At 44.5% G+C, this 24,554-nt stretch overlaps 2 protein-coding genes and 1 long non-coding RNA gene across 4 annotated transcripts; 1 reads left to right on the top strand and 2 right to left on the bottom strand.

Annotated features, from left to right (window-relative positions):
* Window positions 1-3,092: 3,092 nt before the first annotated feature.
* Window positions 3,093-8,310, top strand: LOC127765575 (protein NRT1/ PTR FAMILY 2.11-like). Its single transcript, XM_052290500.1, has 3 exons — window positions 3,093-3,320; window positions 3,419-3,636; window positions 6,650-8,310. Exons 1-3 carry the CDS (start codon window positions 3,188-3,190, stop codon window positions 8,048-8,050), a joined length of 1,752 nt encoding a protein of 583 aa, XP_052146460.1. The 5' UTR covers window positions 3,093-3,187; the 3' UTR covers window positions 8,051-8,310.
* A 399-nt stretch (window positions 8,311-8,709) lies between these two features.
* On the bottom strand, window positions 8,710-13,574 carry LOC127765576 (protein FLOURY ENDOSPERM 6, chloroplastic). The gene is made up of 9 exons (XM_052290502.1): window positions 13,028-13,574; window positions 12,883-12,936; window positions 12,668-12,789; window positions 11,215-11,412; window positions 10,901-11,136; window positions 10,219-10,364; window positions 9,992-10,139; window positions 9,222-9,290; window positions 8,710-9,145 (listed from the first exon to the last, which is right to left on the bottom strand). The coding sequence occupies exons 1-9, from the start codon at window positions 13,546-13,548 to the stop codon at window positions 9,050-9,052; spliced, it is 1,590 nt and encodes a 529-aa protein (XP_052146462.1). The 5' UTR covers window positions 13,549-13,574; the 3' UTR covers window positions 8,710-9,049.
* A 2,363-nt stretch (window positions 13,575-15,937) lies between these two features.
* LOC127767815 (uncharacterized) lies at window positions 15,938-18,605 on the bottom strand. Of its 2 annotated transcripts, none has more exons than XR_008016521.1 (6): window positions 18,324-18,605; window positions 18,068-18,241; window positions 17,870-17,954; window positions 17,623-17,738; window positions 17,483-17,515; window positions 15,938-16,618 (listed from the first exon to the last, which is right to left on the bottom strand). It is a non-coding gene; the product is annotated as an uncharacterized LOC127767815 (long non-coding RNA). The 2 variants fall into 2 exon arrangements; XR_008016522.1 differs by having other exon boundaries at window positions 18,330-18,605.
* Between the last annotated feature and the right edge of the window lie 5,949 nt (window positions 18,606-24,554).

Below are 24,554 nucleotides of genomic sequence, written 5' to 3'. Positions count from 1 at the left end.
AGCCCATGCAGATGAGTCAGGAACGTGCCTATTGGACTCGAGGAATGACCAAGGCATTCCTTGATCTATGCCTTCGTGAAAAGGCTAAAATGAACATGGACGGACAATATATGAGTCGACTAGGGTGGCGAAACATAAAGAAAGACTTTGCAACGTACGCGGAGGAAAAGTTAACGGCAAAACAACTTCAGAACAAGTTCACCAGCCTAAAGAAAACTTTTGAATTATGGAAGAAGTTGAAGAATGAGACTGGTGCAGGGTACGACAGTACCACAGGGATGATAATAAACGATGCGGCTTGGTGGAAAAAAATGGAAGGGGTACAATACTACTACTCTGGTTTCATTTGCAATAAAATTTATATTGCTGTTTATAGTATGTCATGTAAAGTGTCTATTGATTTGTTATTTTCATAAGAACAGCTGCTATGAACTTTACTATTAGCATGTCGTGTGCGGACTGCGGACTAATGAGAACTATGTTGCATATACATGGTTTTTGCATTATTCTGTAACTATTTTTGTAGCATATTATTTTGATATGGTACGACTATAATAATTTGCACGTCAATTTGTGCAGTTGCATGGCAAAGAAGTGAAGTCGTTTCGTGATAAGCCACTGCAGTTTGAAGCAGAACTCACTCAGCTTTTTGGAGATGAATTGGTGGACGATGGGCAGATGATGTGTCCAGGTGATGTGGACAGTAGTGATAGTAGCCGTGGAATTGAGGACATCCCTTTAGGCATGTCGCACGAGACTGTTCGTGGCTCGGCTTGTCACCATAGGGCTGGGAAGGAACAAGTAGTCGATAGCCCACCTAAGAGAAAAGTGAAGAAAACGTTCGCTGAGTATCAGCTGCAGCGCATATCTGACGGCGTAGCACAGAGGAGTGAGTCATCAAGCCTGATGAAGAGGCGTCGTTCCCAGGAGGAAGTGGACAATTGTCTGGAAATTTTGGTAGCAGACGGTTTGCCAAGGACTTTTGAGCCATTTCTTAAGGCAGCTGAGTTGTTGCGCTGCCCTATCAGGAGAGCAACGTTCCAAAGGATGGAGACTGCACACGAGCGACTTGTGTGGATCGATTGGACTTGGCAGAACTGTGTGCAGTGAAACATGCATGCACATGGATTATGTGTTGTACCGACTTTTATTATTGCTAGCAATATTATCCATGTTTTATCTATGTATTAGGATATTGATTTTCCAGTACTTGTGAAGTTGTAATAACTGTCTCATGTGAACTAATGGAGTGTTCTTAACATTGCTTAGAATGTCAAGCTCAAGTGATTCAGAAGACAGTGACTCCTCTGAGTGCAGCGACGATGATGGCGAATATTGGAAACTTGTGCTGGAGGGTGCTAAGTTGGCATATAAGTTGATTCAGGAAGAACGACGCAAGCGTCATCATCGGGATGGTAGTCAAATCTTGAGGTATCCATTTCAGGAGCTGACAGGTTTGCAATGGGTAACGCTTAAACTGTCTAAACCCTCTGAGTGTTACAAGAACTTTAGAATGACGCCTCGGGCGTTTCATGCTTTACACTCCACATTGAAGCAATATGGCTTGCATTCAACGCGGGAAGTGAACTCGAAAGAGGTTTTAGGGATGTTCCTTTGGACATGTGGGACCGCACAGTCACAGAGCCAGATTTGCGAGCGTTTTCGAAGGTCACCAGACACTGTCCACTTAAAATTTAGGCATATTTTGAAGGTGATGCTCCAATTTTCAAAGGATATTATCCAACCGCGTGATCCTGATTTTCGCGATGTGCATGAAAGGTTGCTGCAGGCTAGGTTTTTCCCACATTTTGTCAATTGTGTTGGAGCTATTGATGGCACCCATATTCCGGTCGTTGTTCCGCAAGAGGAACGCATGACCTACATGTGTAGGCATGGATATACTAGTCAAATTGTAATGGCTGTATGTGACTTTGACATGCGTTTCACTTTTGTTGCTGCGGGGATGAAGGGAAGATGTCACGACATGGCTGTCTTCAAACATGCCGTGAGGGGAGAGAAGTCTCATCTTTTTCCTCACCCACCTCATGGTACGTACATGTGTGTATACTTTTGCAATCCAGTTACAATTGCCATGCTTGTTTACACATGTGTGTTGTTGTGTAGATAAGTACTACTTGGTTGATGCTGGATATGCCCTTGCTCCTGGATATATGGCTCCCTATAGGGGTGAAAGATATCATGTGCCGGATTTTCGTGACCGCAATCCTGAACGATTGCAAGAGAAGTTTAATTATCTACATGCCTCGTTACGCAATGTCATCGAGCGTTCCTTTGGGGTATTGAAGAACAAGTGGAAGATTTTGAGGGGCATACCCTCGTATAGCACGAAGCGGCAAACAAAAATAATCATCGCATGTTTTGCTTTGCACAATTTTGTGTTGGATACAGTGCACGACGATCCAGACGTCAACGACAAGGAGTTCGATGAGATGTATGTTCACTCACGAGAGGAGGATGATGTGGAAGAAAACCCGCCTGACGATGACAACTACATGATGGAACTAAGAGATTATATGGCGTACCAAATATATATCGGTACAAATTAGTGACCAATGCACTGATCGTACCAAATATATATCGGTACAAATTAGTGACCAATGCACTGATTATGTAATGTGCCTATTTGATTTCCTAATTAATTGTGATTTCTGAGCTTAGTACTTAACTATTGCGGTTGATAAGTGCCCGCCTCAAATCATAACTGATGGTGCTTATCTATATGCTTTGGAACGTTAATTCTCAATCACAATGCTACAAGCTAAGCGCTATAGAACTACCAGCCACAGAAAATCCTCAACAAGCCAATTAAGCCAAATAAGCCAAACAATGGGTTTTCTTTTGCTTAAGGGAAAAAGCCAAACTTTGGCTTATCAGCCAAAGCTCTAGGCAACCGATGAGGGTGAAAGAAGAAAGAAGAAAAAAGTTTGGCAGCAGGGACCTTGTTGCAATAAACGAAAAGTCTAGGTGGTTTGAAGCAAAAAAAAAGGCCCTTCCCCCCGTGACGACTGACGACTAGTACGAATTGCGCGTCTCCTCCTCCTTCCCTTTTATAAACCGGCAACTCGGCTCGGCGAGGCAGTCAGTATACTCTCACTCTGTCTCCTCCCCCGCGTCGGTCGCTTCGCTTCTACTGGAGGAGAGCAGAGGTGGTGGTTGGTGAGAGAGGATGCGCGGCGGCGGCGGCGGCGGCGAGGAGGCCGGCCAGAAGCTGAAGAGCATGGACGTCGACAAGCTGGAGAACGGCGGCGACAAGCCCGCCCTCAAGTACCACGGCTGGAGGGCCATGCCCTTCATCATAGGTACGGCGAGATCGCCGATTCGATCGTTTTCCCCCTCCGGCGGCGCCGGCGAGCGGCGATCGGCGGCTGATGGAGGTGTGGGGGGTTTGGGTGTGCAGGGAACGAGACGTTCGAGAAGCTGGGGACGCTGGGGACGTCGGCGAACCTGCTGGTGTACCTGACGCAGGTGTTCCACATGCGGAGCGTGGACGCGGCGACGCTGCTCAACGGCCTCAACGGCACCACCAGCCTCGCCCCCATCATCGGCGCCTTCCTCTCCGACGCCTACCTCGGCCGCTACCTCGCCCTCGCCATCGCCTCCGTCGCCTCCCTCATCGTAAGCCCACCTCCCCTCCTCCTCCGCCGCCGCCGCCACGCATTCGCCTCCCAATTCGAGGCCGGGCTTCGAATTTTGAGGTGGATGTCGCTGCGATTTGGGGGCGGCGCGATTTCGCTTCTCGGATTCAGATTTGTTTTGTTTTTTTTAAAAAAAAAAAGAAAATCGGGAGTTGGTGGCCTCTGGCTTGTCAGTAGCTCGGTTGGGTGTTGGACTTTCGAGTTGGCCTCTTTTTTGTTATTCTTATTTTTATTTTTCTTTTCTCTGCGATGGAAATGGGCGGCAAAGTGAGCGAGGAACCACGTGCGCTTGTGCGCTCGTGATTATTTTTAATTAATTAATTAATTAATTCACGGCGAATGTGGATTAGAAGAGTTCAATCCTTAATTATTTGGGCGGTAAATTGAAACGACATTAGTATAATTTAGTTCTGTGGTGAAATTTACATCCAAATTTTTGCTGGAAATAATGGGTTAATCTGCCAATACTAGTAGTAGCTTTCCCAAAGAGGCGGCGGCCTACATCGGTTAGCCTCGTGCCCTGATTATGTGCTCCCCTTTTGCCAAAGCGGCACTTTGCAGCGGCGCAGTGGCTCATGATTAGCGCTCTTCTAATCCGTATTATATGCCCTATAATCCACTTTTATCTATCTTTGTGGGCAGCAGTATTAATTCTGCCCACACTAGAAGCTGGTTTTCTTTTCCTGATGACCCATGTACAACAACAACACATCATCAGTCTAAGCTAGGTGTTGTTGCATGCTCACCCTAGTTTTCTTGTAAAAGAAAAAAGGTATGGCCTATTTGACGTGGACATATTTACAATTATATGTACAAATATATAGGAGTAGTACACCTAGTTCTGTTTTGAATAGCTTCAGCTACACCTCTATTGTAGTTGGAGCCCAGCTAAAGTTTCAGCTCCATCTAAAATGGGAGTGGGGTTGGGTAGAGCGCTCTCACGAAATGATCTAAAGAAGTGGAGCTGGGTTTAGACCAATCCACAACTCCACTTCAGACCCAACTCCTGAAGCTAAATTTAGAAGTTTGAGCTCTACCAAATAGTCACTTAGGTTGTGTTCGTTAGATGGGGTTGAGAGTTAATCTCCTGTGCACGGAAAACAGAGTGATTTATTAGCATATGATTAGTTAAGTTAACTCTTTTTATTAGTTATTAGCATATGATTTATTAGTATTTTTTTAAAAAAGGAATAATATGATTTTTAAAGCTCTTTTTCTAAAAAAGAACTTTTGCAAAAAAAATGCATTATTTAGGAGTCGAGGCAGTTGGCTGGGTCTGTATTATTTGTGGATCTCACGTCGCTAATTTTAAGTTTTAAACATAGGAAACTGTGTTTGTAAGGGAACTTGTTGAGCATTTGGATTGGGTTGGTGGATCATCTCGATCTGTGCTGAATCCTGAAGTGGACTTGCTTCCTCTCCTCAGTTTGTTTAACCTTTCGCCTGTATTAATTTCAGTACAAAAATAACATGGGGACCAAACGGTGCCTTGGCTTGCCAGGCATGCAACACGGATAATTTTCAAGTTTTAATTAACTCTGTTCAACAATAATAGTACTACGTAGTACAGGGGCTTGGTTGGTGAGATGCAGTGTCCACTGTCCAGTTCAATTTGTAGTTGTGTTTTGACTTGAACGGTGTCTTTTTCTAAGGCCAAACTCTGGAAGGCCGTAGCACTGAAATCCCAAGATCCAACCTGGTTACATTATGTCATGTTTTCACACTGATAATAGTACCTGATTAGACTATCAAGACACTATTAGTTAGAACGGGGAAATCTCTTGCGTTTTGTTTGGATTTGCAGTAATTTTGTACGGTTCATCTAGTAGGAGTACAAGTGCTAGAATCTTGGGGGGCCTAGGCTAAGCATAAGAACTTTCTGCTCTGTGCTGTGCTGCCAAGTGCAAAGTGCAATGAGATGATGAACAGTGGCAACCATTGAGGCTGAAGTGAGGTTGGGGATCCGGCCATCTTATCCGGACAATCTGTATGGAGGTGACTGCCAACTAACTGCGCAAGTGGGGTGGTGTCCTGGTGTGGCCATCGACATTGACCAGCTAGCTAGCTCACCCCCAATTCCTGGAATATATCAGCATTACTGTACACCATTAGTACTTAGCTGCGCTTGCATTTCGGTACACCTGTACAAAAAAATCAATTAGTGTCTCGCACTTGCTCGCACGAAAACGATATGCTCCCAAGTGAGAGTCAGTGCTGCCATCCAAAGCTCCAGGAATTGACTAGTGAGCTGCCCACGTCGCGGCATCAATGTCACACCACCTCCCTAACCATAACCAACCTGACTATCACCAACCACGTACTAGTACTAATGACGTAGTGTAATCATGAGCGCCATTTAGGTAGTAGTACTAAGCGTGTAATAGTATGGTTTGATAGCGAGAGCCACTTCTGACGAATGATGCTTGCGCCGCTGGTGCTCGTGGGGGCGGTGGGCCAGCTGCTTGATTCTGAAGGTCACTTCTATTGGAACGGTAACATAATTTTATATTGGATAATTTTTTCAAATTTTATGTTCTTATTTAAGTAAAAAAAGGATCACACAGCTGATAATCAGCCATAAGAGTGTTCAAATCATCAGATTACAAATTTAATTTAAACAGTTTTCCCGGTTTGTGTGCTGTGCTCGCATGCATCTGTTGTTTTGGGCCGACTGGTTGTGCAGACAGAACTCGGCCCAACTAATGGCCCATTTAAGTTCACATGGGTTATTACACGAAACTCAAAGCCCATAATCATCCAATTCAAAGCCCTCGTCTTATAAGCTTATACTTATCAGCTAAAATCTGAATTTTCAACCTTAAATTTGAAGCTGATTTTAAAGTTTTCTCATCGAAGTTTATTTTTCAACCTTTGCTTTTAGATTGCTAAAAACAAGTATATAAAAATTTTATTCACAAATTACTTTTCGTTTGCAAAATAACGATGGCTCCAATGTACTAACGCATGGTTTCCTTCCAACGATGGACGGACAGGGCATGTTCTTGCTGACGATGACGGCCGCCGCGGACGGGCTGCACCCGGCGGAGTGCGGGGTGGGGGAGACGTGCTCGAAGGCGACGTCGGGGCAGTTCGCGGTGCTGTTCATGTCGTTCGCGTTCCTGGTGCTGGGGTCGGCGGGGATCCGGCCGTGCAGCATGCCGTTCGGCGCCGACCAGTTCGACCCCCACACGGAGTCCGGCAAGCGCGGCATCAACAGCTTCTTCAACTGGTACTACTTCACCTTCACCTCCGCCATGCTCGTCTCCGCCACCGTCATCATCTACGTCCAGAGCAACGTCAGCTGGCCCATCGGCCTCGGCATCCCCACCGCGCTCATGCTCCTCGCCTGCGTCCTCTTCTTCATGGGCACCAGGCTCTACGTCCGCGTCACCCCCGAGGGCTCCCCCTTCACCAGCATCGTCCAGGTGTTCGCCGCCGCGGCGAGGAAGCGGTCGCTCAAGCAGCCCAAGGACCCCAAGCAGGACCTGTTCGACCCGCCGCACACCAGCGCCATCGTCACCAAGCTGGCGCACACGGACCAGTTCCGGTGCCTCGACAAGGCGGCCATCGTGTCCGGCCCCGACGACGTGCGCGCCGGGGGCGCCGCGCCGTCGAACCCGTGGAGGCTGTGCAGCGTGCAGCAGGTGGAGGAGGTGAAGTGCCTCATCCGCATCGTGCCCGTCTGGTCCACGGGGATCATCTACTACGTCGCCGTCGTGCAGCAGTCGACCTACGTGGTGTTGTCCGCGCTGCAGTCCGACCGACACCTCGGCCGGAGCTTCCAGATCCCCGCGGCGTCGTTCACGGTGTTCGCCATGCTGGCGCAGACGCTGTGGATCCCCATCTACGACCGCCTCCTCGTGCCGCGCCTCCGCAGGGTCACGGGCAAGGACGAGGGCCTCACCCTCCTGCAGCGGCAGGGGATCGGGATCGCGCTGTCGACGGTGGCGATGGTGATGTCGGCCGTGGTGGAGGACCGGAGGCGGCACATCGCGCTGACGCAGCCGACGCTGGGGACGACCATCACCGGGGGCGCCATCTCGGCCATGTCCAGCCTGTGGATGGTGCCGCAGCTCATGGTGCTGGGGCTCTCAGAGGCGTTCAACCTCATCAGCCAGATCGAGTTCTACTACAAGGAGATCCCGGAGCACATGCGGAGCGTGGCCGGCGCGCTCGCCTTCTGCAACCTGGCGCTGGGGAACTACCTCAGTGGGTTCCTCGTCACCATCGTGCACCGGACCACCGGCGCCGGGAGCAACTGGCTGGCGCAGGACCTCAACAAGGGGAGGCTCGACCTCTTCTACTGGATGATCGCCGGCATCGGCATCTTCAACATCATCTACTTCATGATCTGCGCCAAGTGGTACAGGTTCAAGGGGGCAGCCGCCAACTGAGATGCAAGTGAAGTGAAGTTTGTTCGTTTGGGTGGTTAATTAATTATGTCAATGGCAGATAATTAATTGGTGGAGTGCTTTTAGCTGGGTTTTTTTTTTCTGCCTCATCATTTCTCTCTTGTATTTTTGTATCTGTGGTGTCTTGAATTATAAAATCTATAGGATTAAGTGGGTGAGGAAAGAGAAGGAAAGAAACAAAAGGGTTGGTTTCTTGTAAGTGGTTAAAATTCAAAGATAAATGAATCTTCAATCCTAGTAAATCGCTACTTGCTGTTTGACTGATTCACAAGGAAGTAAATGAAATAGTTTTGAATGAACCTTCAGGTTTGCTGTTTGCACTTGTATGACTTTGTTTGCCTTTTCCTCTTCATGCAGCCACACTCCATCAGAGTTCAACCTGGTCTCAGATACAATAATTTCATACTCGAAAGCGTCAGAAAATCACAATTTCAACAGAGCTCTCTTCTTGCATAGCACACAATTCAATCCTCTGTGATATCAGATTCTCAGGTGCTAGTGCTGGCATAAGAAGATTGCGTAATTAAGGCGTAGTAACAACTCGCAAGTGAGGCGACCACCTTTAAAACCTAAAGCTTCTGCAAGTGCAAAGTTACCGGCGGGGGGAGTTTTTGTCACCACAAAAGAGATGTACAACCACATTCCATGAAGGTGTACAACCAGACACCTGGATACCCATCACACAACTATACTTCTCCGGGCAAAAGACGGGGAAGAAAGAATACACAACTATTCTCTTCTCCTATCTAACAGGGTGAGGCATTCTGACAACACCCTTACACTGTTTAAATTGTAAGAATCTCTACCAAAGAAAAAGAACGACGACTTAAGGCGAAGCAGATAATTACAGGGTGGAACAGAGCTAACCAGCTCACTCATTTTTTTTGTTTCCATTCTGGATGGATTGGCCTAATCATGTTGATAAAGATCTAGATAACAATCTACAAAAATGCTACCAGGATTGACAAATGGAGCTTCAAGTCAAGTGACAGTCAGAAGGTTGTTTTCATGCCCGTTATTGCTCACAAGGGGGCGCAGAGGATCATTCCTCCAAACACCATCAACAATAAATTTAATCTGGAGAATAGGCAGAGGGGCTATCAGATGAGATGAAAATAATAATGCCTGGAAGCATAATAAGACAGACCATTACCTCATATCTACCAGGATACAACCTCAGGTTTAAGGAAAAGGTGCCTCTTTCTGATCTTTCCATTCTTCTCTGCACAAAGTCAACAATGTTATGGAATTAGATTATCATCAGATTTCAGATGATAAAAAAAAAAATGTACACACAACACTTATTTAAAAAACTTTCCAATTTGAACATATAATAATAGGGGCATTTGCAAATTTGTCACCGGTTTTTTGAATATTGCAAGGATACCACTCGAATGACAGTTCTAGTGGCATTTTTGCAATTTTCTAGTGGCAGTTTTGCAATAACGATTCAAAGTAGTGGTAAATTTGCAATTGCCCCATAATAATAAGCATAACAAGGTAACAATGCGAATGTTATCAAGCATGGAAGTACAGAGCTATGTAGAGTGTCAGATTGGCTTCATTAACATTAAAATTATATTATATGAAATACAAGTGCTTGTTACATCGAATTGCCAATTACGATTCAAAACCAGAACCAGTCAGGTATAATGCAGTTATGCCTTCTGGACCAAATCTACTTTAAGCAAGTGCAGGACAATCTGAATTGTTGAAGCCATTCCCACTGAACTTCAAATACTTAAATGGGCAAAATCAATGATATCCATATAAAGATTCTAAACCTACTAGCCACATAGACGCATGATAGTTATTTTTCATATTATCTTTCAAAATTAGCACCACATGGCAGAACAATCATCCTAAGCCTTAGCGAAGTTCAAAAATTACGAAAGGTAATCGAGAACTGGTTGAAATGTTCACCTGACTTGTCCAGCCATCAAAAGATCCAGCCAATAGAACCTCTGAAGCAGGATTAGACCACACAATATAAACAGTACGGAGCTCACTCAAGGCCTTCTCAGCTTCATCAAGCCTTCTTTGTTTCTCTTCAATTATTTTGTTCTTCTCACTGATGACATGGTATACAATTACTAAAAGGGAACATACAAAATCTAAAGCATAGGTAATCAGATATTAGGTGGACATACATTATCTCCAGTGCCATCTTTCCTTCTAATACTGCTATTTTTGCACGGATTGACCGCAGCTCTTCCTGAGCTTGCATTACTTTGGTCTCTTCAAATTCCCAATCGTCAGAGAGCCCATTTGGTGCTTTTGCTCCGTCACCTTCGGACTGGAAAAAAACAACAAAGTTGGATGCTTAGAACAATGAGTACAGTGCCTCTGGCAAGATCAAGGTGAGAGGCACAAAGCACAACTTCATCCACTAGTGTTTCATGTATTTGTATGCCCTGTAACTGCCATATTGCAATACAAAAGTAGCTGCCAGATGGAAGTGTTGCTAAATATACATTATAGTTAAAAATTACAATATTATGAACGAAATTTCAATGGAAAATCAAGTCATATCATTTCCACGTTTCTAATCTGCATTTTAATCAGGAAACTGCAAGTTAAAAACTCAAAATACATTTTTTTTATTGCACACTTCCCGAGAGCATAAAGCAGATGGAGTATTAGACATACAAAAGGTTAATTAAATAAATGGAACTATCTTTCTTCTTTTGTTTGTGTGGCAGCAGAATTTTTACGTAAAACTAACAGCTTTACAGATGCAGAAAAAACACTTCGTGCACAAAAAATTATAGTCCACTAGTAATTCACAACAAATGAAAGTAAAATTGATGATGTTAGGGGAAATATACACACCATATCTGATATAACCTTGTCGAATCTTGATCTTAATGTATGAAGAGCGGCAGTAAGATCCAACTCCAAATTTTGAAGGCGTGCATGTATATCGTCTCTTTCAGAGTCTACATCATTAATATCATAATCATGTACAGCCACACCATTAGATGGCCCGTGCACGTCATCTTGTGCAAGAATGTCTAGGCCATCATGTCTAAATGATTTCCTGCTGTTAGTTGAATGGATTTCAGCGGCTGCAACAATATTGACCATGTCAACAAATAATCATCAAACAAATGGGATGCAGTACGGAAGAAAGTTAGTCATATGACCTTGAAAATCTGAAAAACCACCCTTGTCAAGGGACCATGTTCGCCATGCATCATTAGTCAAACTCTTTGAGCTTTTGTTATGTTCTAGTGCTCCATTTTGGGGATGATAACTATGTATATTTCCATTATCAGGTACCTTTGGAGTGTACCTGCCACCAGTTGCAGAGTGACTGGGTGCTCCACTCTGACCCATTAAAGCTGCATATATGCAACACAGAAGGATGATTTCAGTTATACACATTATATGCAAATACAAACTAGAAAAGGAAGTAGATAATACATCCAAAAGGAACACCACAAATATGTACAAACAAGTTATCCAATAACGACAAACCAAAAGTTCATTAATAATATTGTAAATTGTGGGGTGTATAATCACTTCATATTTCGTTTTACTTCATTTACAATATTGCCAATTACAATGCATGATTTAATCAGTGATATCAGTAGTCAAACATTCAATTTCACTTCTCCTATTTATAAGTTTCTAGTGGGTGACATAACTGTCGTTCGATGATACTAAAAGTGAACTAAGACTACCATGAATGTGCGATAATCGATAAAATACCTAAAACATGGTCAATCTTAGAATATAACACACATGCACACACTACATTTGAAGTTTAATCATATGATGTTTGTTTTACTATTACTCTTGATTGTAACTGGTGTTAAAATCAGAAAGACACATCACTGTGAAAAAGGCAACTTTTGGCCCCCTGTGCAGCTATATGTGGACAACTGATAAGCAACTATTTTACTAGGTACTCCCTCCATACTCATAAAGGAAGTCGTTTAGGACAGCGACACGGTCTACAAAACACAACTTTGACGTCTTGTTTCTATAAAAATATTTATTGAAAAGTGATATATGTATACTTTTATAAAAGTATTTTTCAAGACAAATCTATTCATATAATTTTTACATTTTCAAACTCAACAACTTGAGAGTTATTTATGATTTATATTCCCAAGGTTTGACTTAAACATTGTCCTAAACGACTTCCTTTATGAGTACGGAGGGAGTACTCAAGAGTGAAGAATTGTAATGGTTGATTTAGGAAATTCCCTACTAGAGGCAGAAGTAGGGAAGGTTCGTGGACAAGACCGTCATCCGCAAAAATCAGACGGCTTGGATAAACTGACATGAATGCCTCTTTTTGCCAGCAAGGAACTGCAGTACTGCACTGAATAGGAGCCAGCCACGATTCCACAAGCTGAAACCATGGGGGCAACAAGTGCACTGATACACGGACTAATCATCTCAAATGTAGTCAGATTAATGCTATCATCTCAAATGTAGTCAGATCAATGCTATCATCTCAAATGTAGTCAGATTAATGCTTCCCTAGGGACACGTAAAACTATTTTTGCGAAGCAAGTATATATGATGCACAATTGAAAACAATAGATGTTTCTGAAGAATATGCTGGGAATTGAAAACCCAACGCACCAACATTGTCGCGTTCCCCTCCCGCTCCATCGCTGCTCCGTGGGAGCGGCGGCCGGACCCTCTCCCTTTCCCTCTGCAGCCTGGTAAGCATCCCGTCCAACCCAGTCCCAAATTTCGTCTCCCTGCAAACCACCGCGCAAGCAAACGAACACAATCAGGAAGAAACGAACACCCCAAGGGAGCAAACAGAGCAACGATGCCGAGCAGAAACCCACGTCTCCTCCTCCTCCGTCTCCGGCTGGCGCCCGGACGGCGAAGCTTCCGCCTCCCTGAAACGCACGGGAATTTCAGCTGGAATTCATACGGGAGAGGGGGGCAAGGAAGAAAATACCCCAGTAGAAGGGAATAGCAAAACCCCACCTGGACGACGCCCACACGGCTCCCTGCGCTAGGTCGGAGGCGCCCCCCGCCGCCGCCGCCGCCCCCGCCTCGGGAGGGTAGTCAGGGTGCACGCCGACCGACGAGGAGGCCCTGCCTGCCTCCGCGCCACCGGAGGACCACCCGAGCGAGAGCCAGCCGCCGCAGGCGTCCACGGCGGCGGCGAGGTCGGCCCTCCCCGCGGCGACGAGCTCGGCGCGGGTGGGGAACGCCCCCGGCTTGTCGGACCGCCGCATGAACTCGTAGATCGCCTCCTCGAGGTCCTCCTCCCCGCGGGCCGCATTGGACGCCGACAACGTCCTCCTCGGCGCCCGCGTCTGCGTCGGCGCCGCGCGCTGGCGACGGTAGACGCGGCGGCGGCGGTGGTGGTGGTGGTGGTGCGGCGCCGCGGCGGCGAGGAGGACGAGGCGTCGGCGAGGAGCGGAGGCGGGGGCTAGGGTTAGGGTTGGGGAGGGGAGAGGAGGAGGAGGGGTCACGGGGAGGGGGAGGAGGAGGGGGAGCATCGCGGTCGCATTTCGGTGCTGCTTCTCCGCGGGGGGGGGGAAACGCGATGGGTTGGGCGGGAGGGGGGAGGCGACGACACGAGAAAGATGAGGAGGAGGGGGGGACCGAGACGGCCAGCCACTGCTGCTGCCACCAGTGGCGACTGGCGACTGGCGAGCGATCCCTCTGACGCATGGGGCCCTGGGCAACCCAACCCCTGTTGCTCCTCCCTTCTTGGACCTTTCTGCACTGCAGAGTGCAGATCCCAATTTGGCAATTTGCAACCTTAGCACCGCGACCTGCTCAGGTGGCTACAGCTAGTAGCCTGCGTTTATGCCTGCTATTGTACAACTCTATCCGTCTCATTTTAAATGCAGCTGTGAATTTATTTGTTCAATATTTGACCGTTCATCTTATTTTAATATTATCATTATTATCAGATAAAAAATATGAATAATACTTTGTACTCCCTCTGTCCCGGAATATAGCAACCAATAACTAGATGGGACATCACCTAGTACGACTTATGTCCAGATACATCGTACTAGATGATGTCCCATCTAGTCATAGGTTGTTATATTCTGGGACAGAGAGAGTACATTACTTAAATTTTAAACTTTTTCATAATTTTTTCAAATAAGACGGACAGTAGAACGTTGGATTTAGAAATACACGGATTTAAAATGGGACGGAGGGAGTAGTAGTTGGTCCTTTGATGCGACTTGGGATTTTGTGGATATGGAGGAGACTGTACAATGTGCCATCGTGGCGTTCTCTCCCTATTTTGATAGGGAACGAGATCATATATGCTACATTGTTTGGTTTTGAGTCACTAATATGTGGTTTATTTATTATGATTTATGTGTAAGTGATCTAGAGTCACCAGGCATCATGGTAGAGAATCCGTGTCTATTTGATCGAGCTAAATATGGTGATGGCGGTGACTATGGCAATGAAAAATGATGTTGGTGGTGAACTGGTGATGGTAATAAATAGAACTGCCTGTGTTTGTAATTTAATGACATGACGTGCAAATTTGTATTGTTGGGTTGTTTTGTTCCAGTTGTGTGAATGTAAATAGCGTTGATGGAGAAAATATAATAGTGTAGTAAAAAAGATTTCATTTCGAAATTGATTTGGACTACATTGAAAAGGCTCATTTGTGACATGTGAAAGGGAACACGGGTGGTTGCTATATCCGAGAGATAGACACAAACACCTATGGGTATTGTCCATACCTCTCACATCCTTGTCATCGCACGCCCGACAAATATAGGACAACATCAACCTCACATCATCGATTCGTTGACAACTTATCGTAAACATTTGAGAAAATTTTTCAGTGAGCATAAAAATGCACATCTCCGATGATATTCAACATTCTCCGCGGCTTGTCTGATTGGATTGCCACGCAATTCGTTCAAGCAGAAAACGGTGAAAGCTTTGACAGTGAGGAGCATATGACAAAAAGGCTAAGAGGCAGACACTTCCGTTTTGTTATTATGGGCTGAAGAGAATAGAGAAAGCTGGAAAATCACAGCTATGGAGGATAGCTGGTGCCAATTATTTCATCGTTGGTCGAGATGGTTACTGGTTACTGGATGCATGAGAGGCCATGAAGTTCTTTCCACTGAACTGATTGTGTGTGAGCAGTGAGCTGGATGGTTGATGAGCAAACAAACAGCAAAATTAAATGTACTCCAGTTTTGAGTTACGAGTGATGGCATGGGGTGTAGACAGCTGCGGCACAATTTTACCATCGGATTCTCCGTCCTTCATTAAATAGTTCTTCCATTTCAAAATTTTGCCAAAATTTAAGCTGGACTTTTTCCTCGGGCCGATTTGAGAGACGGCTACTCCTTGCCAAGCCAACCTGGGATTTTCCTTACCTTCGCATGCTTTAGTTCAATATAGTTCGTGCTGCGAGAGTACGTCGTGCCAAATTGTTGATACACAGATTTTGAAGGCCTACGTGCATATATATGGATTGAGATTCTCTGACTTAAAGCTAGAGAGACGTGATCATTGATATGTGGATCCGATTGCCAGTGATAATGTATATCGTCTCTCTGAGTCTTTTAACTTTGACTACCATTAGATGACATGCTAACATCATCTTGCGCGAGCACATCGTCTATGGCCGTCATGTCCAAATGATTTCCTGCTGTTAGTTGAATGAATGTCAGCAGCTGCAACAATATTAACCATGTCAACAAATGTTTATCCAACAAATGGGATGCAGTATAGAAGAATGTTAAGTTCTAATATGACCTCGAAAATCTGAAAAAACAACCCTTGTCAAGACATTCCGAAAATCTGAAACTTTTACGGCAGCTTCGGTTCTAACAAAAAAAAAAAAAAGGGAAGCTATTGCAGTAGTTCCGAATCAAAGGCACCATATCCCGTATCTTGAATTTAAGTAGACATATCCTATAATATTTCCATAACTACAGGCGGTTTCCCATTTAAGTGACTAAACAATAATCCATCTGCCACAAACATGCCAAATCTTGTTGCGTGCGCAGGATTTATAACCATTTACTAGATGTGTAGCCTCTTCAACGTATCATGTTTGGCTAGTGCTACATGAGTAGAGACACCAAACGAACACATCATGAATTTAAATATAACGGAATTCCGCAACAGTATCAGTTAATCTGTATGATGATACATCGGTTGACACACCCCTTGTTCCTGGGTCACCACGGGGATCTTCTCGAACGAGAAGAGGGAGGACACCAGCTGAGCTCCAAGCTTTGGATACAGAATCACTTGCATCACCCAAAATCAATGAGGAAACTGCATCAAAACTGCATGCAGCAAGTCAAGATCTCGTGCAGCTGCACTGTCACTAGAAAGTTCACCCAAACATGAAAGGCTAACAGCTCCAAGATAGTGAAGAAGAGCTGCAACTATTGATGTCGTCATGGCAGCTGATGACCCAAGTCCAGTTTTGGCAACTTCAGGTTTGCTCCAGGCATTGTTCCATAATTCCATTAGCAACTTCTGAATTAAATGTAATTGGACAGAATGGAGGCAGCGAAAGCAATACTTCTGGTCTGGAGTTAGAGGGAGGCCACGTGCTTCAATCTGGAGAAACGGTGGAAAAAGACAAGTTAATTATTTAACAGCGGCACAATGCTTCAAAAGTGAGTTATATTCAGACATAAGTTAATCATGGAAAGAGAGTATATTTGCAGTTTATAAAACCATGCAACCCATCCGCATTGATTTTTAATTTTTATTTTTGCAGCTGGTTCATCCTTCACAATTCCATTGAATATTTATTTGTGGACACAATAGAGGATATCATATCATGACCACACAGAGTACAATACAAAAACTTTTCAACTTTATAAAGTACATAAGAGAAAGGATAGGCCTCAAAGCAATGCCATTACATTATAACCAATCGTGTTCAATTTATTGCAGTTACAGATAGGTGAAATGTAAACATTTACCAATGGAATGATAATTCAATTAGCAGAGAATCTAACATCACCAGGTATCAGATATACAGAGAGAAAATACTTATTACAAAGCATAAAGCATATCTTCTCCCTTATGGTTCTGCCTGAGCCACCCCTTTTCAGTAAATTATCCGAGTAGTCATGAAAAATTACCAAAAGTTTTGTTCAGACATCTATCCAGGGAAAAAAAATCAGCTGAAATTACTACAGATTGTCAGGAGGGAAAGAATAGAAGGCTTTTTCTTAAATCCTTAATTAGGCACTGGCAAGTGGCAACCGTGTTTGTTAGTGCTTTTCGTGGGATGCAAAGAAAATATATGTTCAAGATTAGGTGGTCAGCAAAGCTGAAAGAATCAACTAGGGCCACGTTCAGATTAAGTCACACTTCTTTGTTAAATTCTAACCTGGGATTGGTGAGTTAAGCTCTTGGCTAAAGGAAAGCAAATGCGCGACAACGCAAGCTAATTCAGAAAAGAAGCTTTACCTGTTCTCTATAGGAATAAAAAATCGTTGCAACCTACAAAAAATAGAGATGAGAATTTAACAACGATACGAAATCAAATTATAGCGTGGTATTCAAAATGATTCGGACAGGAGCAAAACTTGAGACTAAAATCGCAAAACCTTGCAAAAGCAAAGCTTGTCCAGTGCATCCTTCCCCTCTTTGTCAGCGACTGTCACTTCCGCAGCTGCCACCGAGAATTGCACTGCCTTGTTCCACAAAAGGGTTTGCAGATTCCCTGCAACATCAAGTCATTAACCACTATCACCAAACATGATTACATGAGGTCCAAGTCTCCAATGACAACTACAGAGCAGAGTTCTGCTGCGCAAATGGTACAATCCCAGCAAATGATCATGGACTACTTACCTTGGGACGTCGATTTCTTCGGGGAGAGCTTGTAGGTGGCCTCCCGGGAGAGCTGAGGAGATGTCACTTTCACATCCGTCCACGCCTAGTAGCAATTTACCATATGGGACAGGTACCACACAGAGTAAGGATTAGTTCTCCCTGATGGTGATGGCTACTAAATTGTGTGAGAAATAATCTGGGGTTTCGGGGGCTCACCCATGCCCAGGATTCGTCGTGGGTGAGCTGGTCGCGGGGCGGGAGGACGACGGCGTAGAAGCGAGCGGTGGTGATGAGGACGAGGCCGGCGTTGGGGCGCTCCAGCACCTAGGAAACCTCCCGCGACGAGCACCTTCCCCGGCGCCGACGCCGACGCCGCCGCCCTGCCCTGCCCTGCCACAGGGATCGGTCGAACGGTCAGACCTGGATCGAGGGCTAGGCAATCGAGGTCTAGTAGAGAAAGAGAAACACTCACACTTACATTCTCCGCTTCGGCGGCGAGGGGGGACGCGATCCGGAGCTCACGGCCGGCGGCGGGAAATGCCGGGTAGCGCGCGCGGCGCGGCGCAAGCACGACAACGCACGCCGCCTTTCGAGGTCGCTCCGCTTACGGCGGGGCGGGGCATAGGAAGCGAGGGGCATCGCGAGCGTGCGGGCGCACGCGGTGGCCGGGGGGAAGGACGACGACGGCGGCGGCGGCGCCGGCGGCGAGATGGCCTTTTGCAGTTACGCGGGCTCGAGGACTGGGCTTGGTGAAATGGCCTCCTGGGCCATGAGGCCCGCTACGCTTAGCTTCAATATAAAAATTTTCTCCTCTTTTTTGTTTAGGACAAAAGGATTCCTCCGTTTCCATTCATGAAGGATTCGAATTTTATCCTAAAATATAAGGAATTTGCATGTCTAACGTATACTCCTGATGACTCTTTATATATATAACGACTTTGTAGATATTAACATGCATGTCGTGTTTAGGCGCATTTAGATTTTAGAACACATGATGAGTATAGCACGATCTAGTTTCTATGTGCACAAAATTACTTTAAATAAAAATCATATGCTACACATGGTGTAAACCGTCTTTATTCTCCCAGTCTTGTTTGGCACTCGGAAAAAAAAAAGGAATTGGCTGATGTTTTCCCTCGTTATGCATGCTCACACACTTTTATATCTTGTGCGAATGCATAAAATCATATTTGAAGTGTTTATACTTTATAGTGATAAAAACAACTTTTAAAAATTAATTAATTAATCTTTTAAGTATAACAAATAGTTAAATGTGTCTCTAAAATTAATGATGTCAATTATTTATTAGTACTATGCAACATATCGTACCATCCAATATATAAACCACTCCAATAGTAAATCTTTTGGACCAGATATTAATTTCAAGGTCATGTGGAGGTTTAATTGCATATATGCTAGTACTATAGAAATCTAAGCATTAGATCTGGGGTTGCTAACCAATCCAATGAACAAAAGACAGCCATTTTGCTGGCTAATTCTCCTGTAGCACGTGCCCAACACCGAACCCGACATCCCATTTACTTTTAAGCAATTTTCACAAAACTCATATATTATACTTCCTCCGTCCTAAATTACAATGTATAAATTTTTACACGGGTTTTAATGATATACTTTGACCAATAATTTATTATATTTTATATTCCTAGCAGATATAAAATTAACATCACATTAAAGCACTTTAAAATATGAATCTAGTTTTTTAATGAAAGTTAAATTATGAATTTAGTGATATAACATACATAATATTTAGCATAAATATATGGTTAATATGCTTATTAGTCAAAAACTACCAAGTTTGATCTTCCTAAAAAGAAATAGGACATCCTATAATTTAGGATGGAGGGAGTAGTCCAATTTGTTTTATAACCATTATAACCTTATAGAGTCATAAACCACGACATTAAACATTTTTTCTTTGATACGCCATGCATGCATATGATATCCTGCAAATTACATCCAAAACATATGTTTTATTAATTCAACAGTAGTAATTTTAAGTTATTGTTTTTTATTTTTACAAAATTAAGATATGGTTAACATTGTGGTTCTATAAAATCTTACGACCAAAATACCCATGATTATACGAACATGCCTAACCTCCTATGTAGGGATGGTAATTGTGCCCGTTTGCCCGTTTATTCGTGGGTAAAAACCCTATTAGGGTTGGGTTTGTTCTCTATTTTATACCCATGGGTTTTTTATTGGGTCAAAGGCTATGTCCGATGGGTAAATGGGCATGGGTATTGTCAGGGTTACGGATAGGGTATACCCTCTACCCTTGGATATACGTTGTATACTGATACGGTATACCCGCCCGTATACGGATATTTCCCGTGTACATTAAGGAAATTCATCACAAGATAGATGCGGAATTCACAGATAGAAGGAGTCCTACTCGGACAGAACTGGGTCGTTACTGTATCGTGTGGGGTCCGATGTCTCCGAGTTCTGCTAGGAGACCAACTGACCTGCGGTATAAAAGTGACCCCCCAGGAGAACCTAAGGCATTGAATCTTACTCCCAACACATCCACCACAGCCTACGAAGTCGGAGCCTATAAGAGCTAAGTCGCCGGGTGATCTAGTCGAACCAACTCGACTACGGTCTCGTCGTATCATCGAGTTCTGCTATTCCCTTTGTAATCTGTGGTTTCCATTATATAATCCCATATCAACTGGATTAGGGCTATTACCTATTAAGGGGCATGAACCAGTATAATCCTTGTTTCCTGTTTGCTTGATGTCGTATTACGTAGATCCTCGTACCCGCATACCCTAATACCCTCTATATCCGGTATACGGGTATCCCCCGTCGACAGGTATGGGTAACACTACATATGCCCACTTTGCCCATTTACCCGTGAAATCTAACTTACATTGTAGGCTAGAAGCAAAATCCACTAGAATACATCACTACTACAAAATCGATTTTTCATGGCGTCACTCTATTTTTTTCTCTGGCGGCCATACGCATAAACCGCCATTAAAAATGTACTGAGAGGTGAGGGGCTAAGTACCGCCAGCGAAAATAGATTTTCACTGGCGGCCGTGTTAAGATAGCCGCCAGCAAAAATATGTCTATTTTTGCTGGCGGCCCACTTAATATACCGCTAGAAAAAATGTCCCTTTTTACTGGCGGCACACTTAATATACCGCCAGCGAAAATATATATATATATATTTTTTGCTGGCGGCCAACTTAATGTACCGACAGCAAAAAAAAAAATTTCACAAGCGGAGGTTAAGAGCACCGCCTGCAAAAAGGAAAAAATATCCTTAAAATCCCTCCCAACCTCACACTTCTCCCCAACTTTATCCGCTCCTCTCCCATCCCCATCCCATCGCTCCTATCCATCTCTGTCTCCGTGCGCCCTTCCTCCTCCGCTCCTCTCCTTTCCGCCGCCGCCACCGCACGCTCTTCCTCCGCTCCTCTCTCACCCACCACCGCGCGCCCTTTCCTCCTCCGCTCCACTCCCACCCGTCGCCGCCACCGCACGCCCTTCCTCCTGCACTCCGCTCCCACCCGCCACCACTGCGCGCCGTCGACACTCGGCAACCACGACGACGACGCCGGCCGAGAGAGCGGATCCACCGCCAACTCGGGATCCGGAGGCTCCTCCCCTCCCTCTGTACCCTCTCCCTCTCCCAGATCTGGCTGGAAGGGAGTGGTCGGCGCAGAGGAGGTGATGACACGGTGGAGGAAGAGGATGAAGGGGAGGCGCGGTGGAGGAAAGGGTGGGGTGTGCCGATCAGCGATGGGGGTACACGAGAGCTCCGGATCTATCGGGCGGCGGCGGTGCTCGGCAGTGCACGGGTGTCAGCGGTGGTCGGCGGTGCACGGGCGGAGAGACGTGCGAGCAGTAGAGCTCGGTTGCGGGAGGCAGATGGCGGATCCGGCGGCGACTCGTTCAAGTCCTGCATTGGCAAGTCCTCCATCGGCAAGCCATTAGGCAATCCGGCAGCCCCAAGTCCTCGGATCGACGACGGCGTGGAGCTCCTTCCTCCGTGACGAGCTGCCGCCCTCCACCGCCGTGGAGCTCCTTCCTTCGCATCGAGCCGCTGCCGGGAGCTCGGAGCCTTGGGTTCAGCAACCGCTGCTGTTCTTCTCGTGGTGAGGCAATGGGTGATGCATGTTGGGATTGAAACATTTTTTTTGTTCCGCAGGATCGACAGCATGGTTGGCAAAATTAATTTTGATTTTTGTGATGGTGAAATTGCACTGTGAGGCCAACATATTTGAATCGATGCTTGAATTTGTGATTGTGGACTTGTATTTGTGATTTGGTGAGAAGAAGAGGATGCTTGAATTTGTAATTGAGGGCATATCTGAATCGGTTTGAGTTTGAGTTTTTGTTTTTTTTCACCGGATAATATTTTCACAGGCGGCCCTCTTAAGAATGCGCTTGTGAAAATTGGTTTTCGCAGGCGGCCCTCTTAAGAACGCGCTTGCGAAAAATTGATTTTCGTAGGCGGCTCTCTTAAGAACGCGCTTGCGAAAATTGGTTTTCGCAGGCGGCCCTCTTAAGAACGCGCTTGCAAAAATTAATTTTCACAAGCGGTATTATGACCGCTTGTGAAAACCAATGATTTTCTCTGGCCTTTACTTACTGGCGGGCTGCTCAGCCGCCAGCACAAACCTCTTTTTACCGCCAGCATAAATGTTTTTTTAAGTAGTGCATAAGCCACGTTCTTTGTTTGATGTGGTTTTCCTTTTATTTCCCTTATTATTTCTCTCCCCCTTTCTCTATCGCCGCCAGAGGAGAGACCTTACACCAAGGCAGAGAATATTTGATGTTTTCAGCTTGATTCAAACTTAGAAGCTTGTAGACTTTTTGTTCCACTGTTTTTGTTGTGGCGGGTAAACGGGCACGCCCGCGGGCGATGGGCATGGGCAACAATCCTTACCCGTCATGTAGTAACGGGCATACCCACGGACAAGGGTATGGGTAGGCACTGCCCGTGCCCGTCGCGGCCGATTGCCATCCCTACTCCTATGTTTTTTTGCAACTTAAGGTTTGTTTGTATGACTACCCTGTCAAGTGTTGGGTAGTACCAAATTAAACATAGGCAAGTTTGGCACTACCAATTGTTTGATTGGGTAATTTTGTATTTAGTTTGCTACCAAAATATAGCCAAACCATCATACTATAGTGAAGAAGGTTCTAGACTGCTACCAAAATTTGTATGGGTGCTACCAAAAGTATTGGCTTCAGTCCAAATTAACCAATAGTAGAACAAATTTTGGTAGCAATTCAAAACTGCCCTTAAAGCATAATACTGGGGTTTTGTAAAAATTATTTATTTCTTATTTTCACCCTCGACTTAACAAGAAATAACGAAGCGGTGACGATAACAAGTCAAACAGGATAGCAACTTGCCTAGCTTGGTGTGGCCCAGTAGTTTAGTTTGGAGTTGAAACGATGATAGCGAAGTGTAAAAGGCGGTTTGGATTTCTCGGATTTTCCTTCTGTGCAGCTTAGCCCTTTTAATTAGAACAGGTCAAGCAAAACTTTGAGCCTTTCGTTCTGTGAGACTGATAGACTACGACCCTGTTTGGATCAGGGCACATCGAATGCTTGGCACTGATTAGAAGTATTAAACATATACAAATGATAAAACCCAGGACTAATTCACGAGACGAATCTATTAAGCCTAATTAATATATGATTAGCCTATGTAATACTACAGTAAACATGTGTTGGCTATGGATTAATTAGGCTTAAAAAATTATCTCGCGAATTTACTCTCATTTATGTAATTTTATTATTATACTTCTAGTTAGTATTCAAATATCTCATGTGACAGTGACTAAAATTTAATTCCTAGATCCAAAACCACCTACCTACGCCATGATTTGGATTTCATGACATGCACCAAGGACACACATTGGTGGATCCATGTACATGATTCCGCACGTGTAGAAACTATAGAACAGATTTTATGAGCTAAACGTAGCATCCATGATTTTCACATATATAGACCAGCAAGTTAATGTTACTTGTCAATTTCATGAAACTTCAATACCAGTTATTATGATTCTTTTGCTAATTTATTTTTAGATAATCCAAGAAATATCATTGACAAACATCCAAATCCAAGAAATACCATCGACAAGTGTAAGTTTTAAGATATGCCATCTTACAAATGACTTTGTCTAAAAATGCCATCGCCGTTAGGGTTCCGTTCATTCCGCGCCGTTAAATACTATAGGATGAACAATGCATTTAACGACGTGGATTGGATGGAACCCTAACGGTGATGGTATTTTTAGGACAAAGTCGTATGTACGATGGTATTTTTTGGAACTCACACTTGTCGATGACGTTTTCTAAATTTGGACGCTTGTTAATTATATTTCTTTATTAATTTATAAAACCAATAATCTGGGATGATGGCGTGGGTCCCTTCCTCTTCCCCTTCAGATGTTGATTCAATCTTCCACTTCCCCTTTATACGTTGATTCAGTAGTAACATTTTATGATTTAATTTCTGTGATTTGTTTTTAGTTTTTGGAGGCTGCGTTTGTTTCAGCCTGTTACTAACCTATCTCCCTCGTTTTCCGCGTGCATGATTTTCAAACTGCTAAACGGTGTATTTTTTTAAAAAAGTTTCTATACAAAGATTGCTTAAAAAAATCAAATTAATCTATTTTTGAAAAAATAGTAATATTTAATTAATCACGCG

The sequence above is a fragment of the Oryza glaberrima genome, chromosome 3, assembly GCF_000147395.1.
Source record: "Oryza glaberrima chromosome 3, OglaRS2, whole genome shotgun sequence".
Lineage (NCBI taxonomy): Eukaryota > Viridiplantae > Streptophyta > Magnoliopsida > Poales > Poaceae > Oryza > Oryza glaberrima.
The sequence above is the reverse complement of the archived record's forward strand: the minus strand, read 5'-3'. Positions and strand labels throughout refer to the sequence as shown.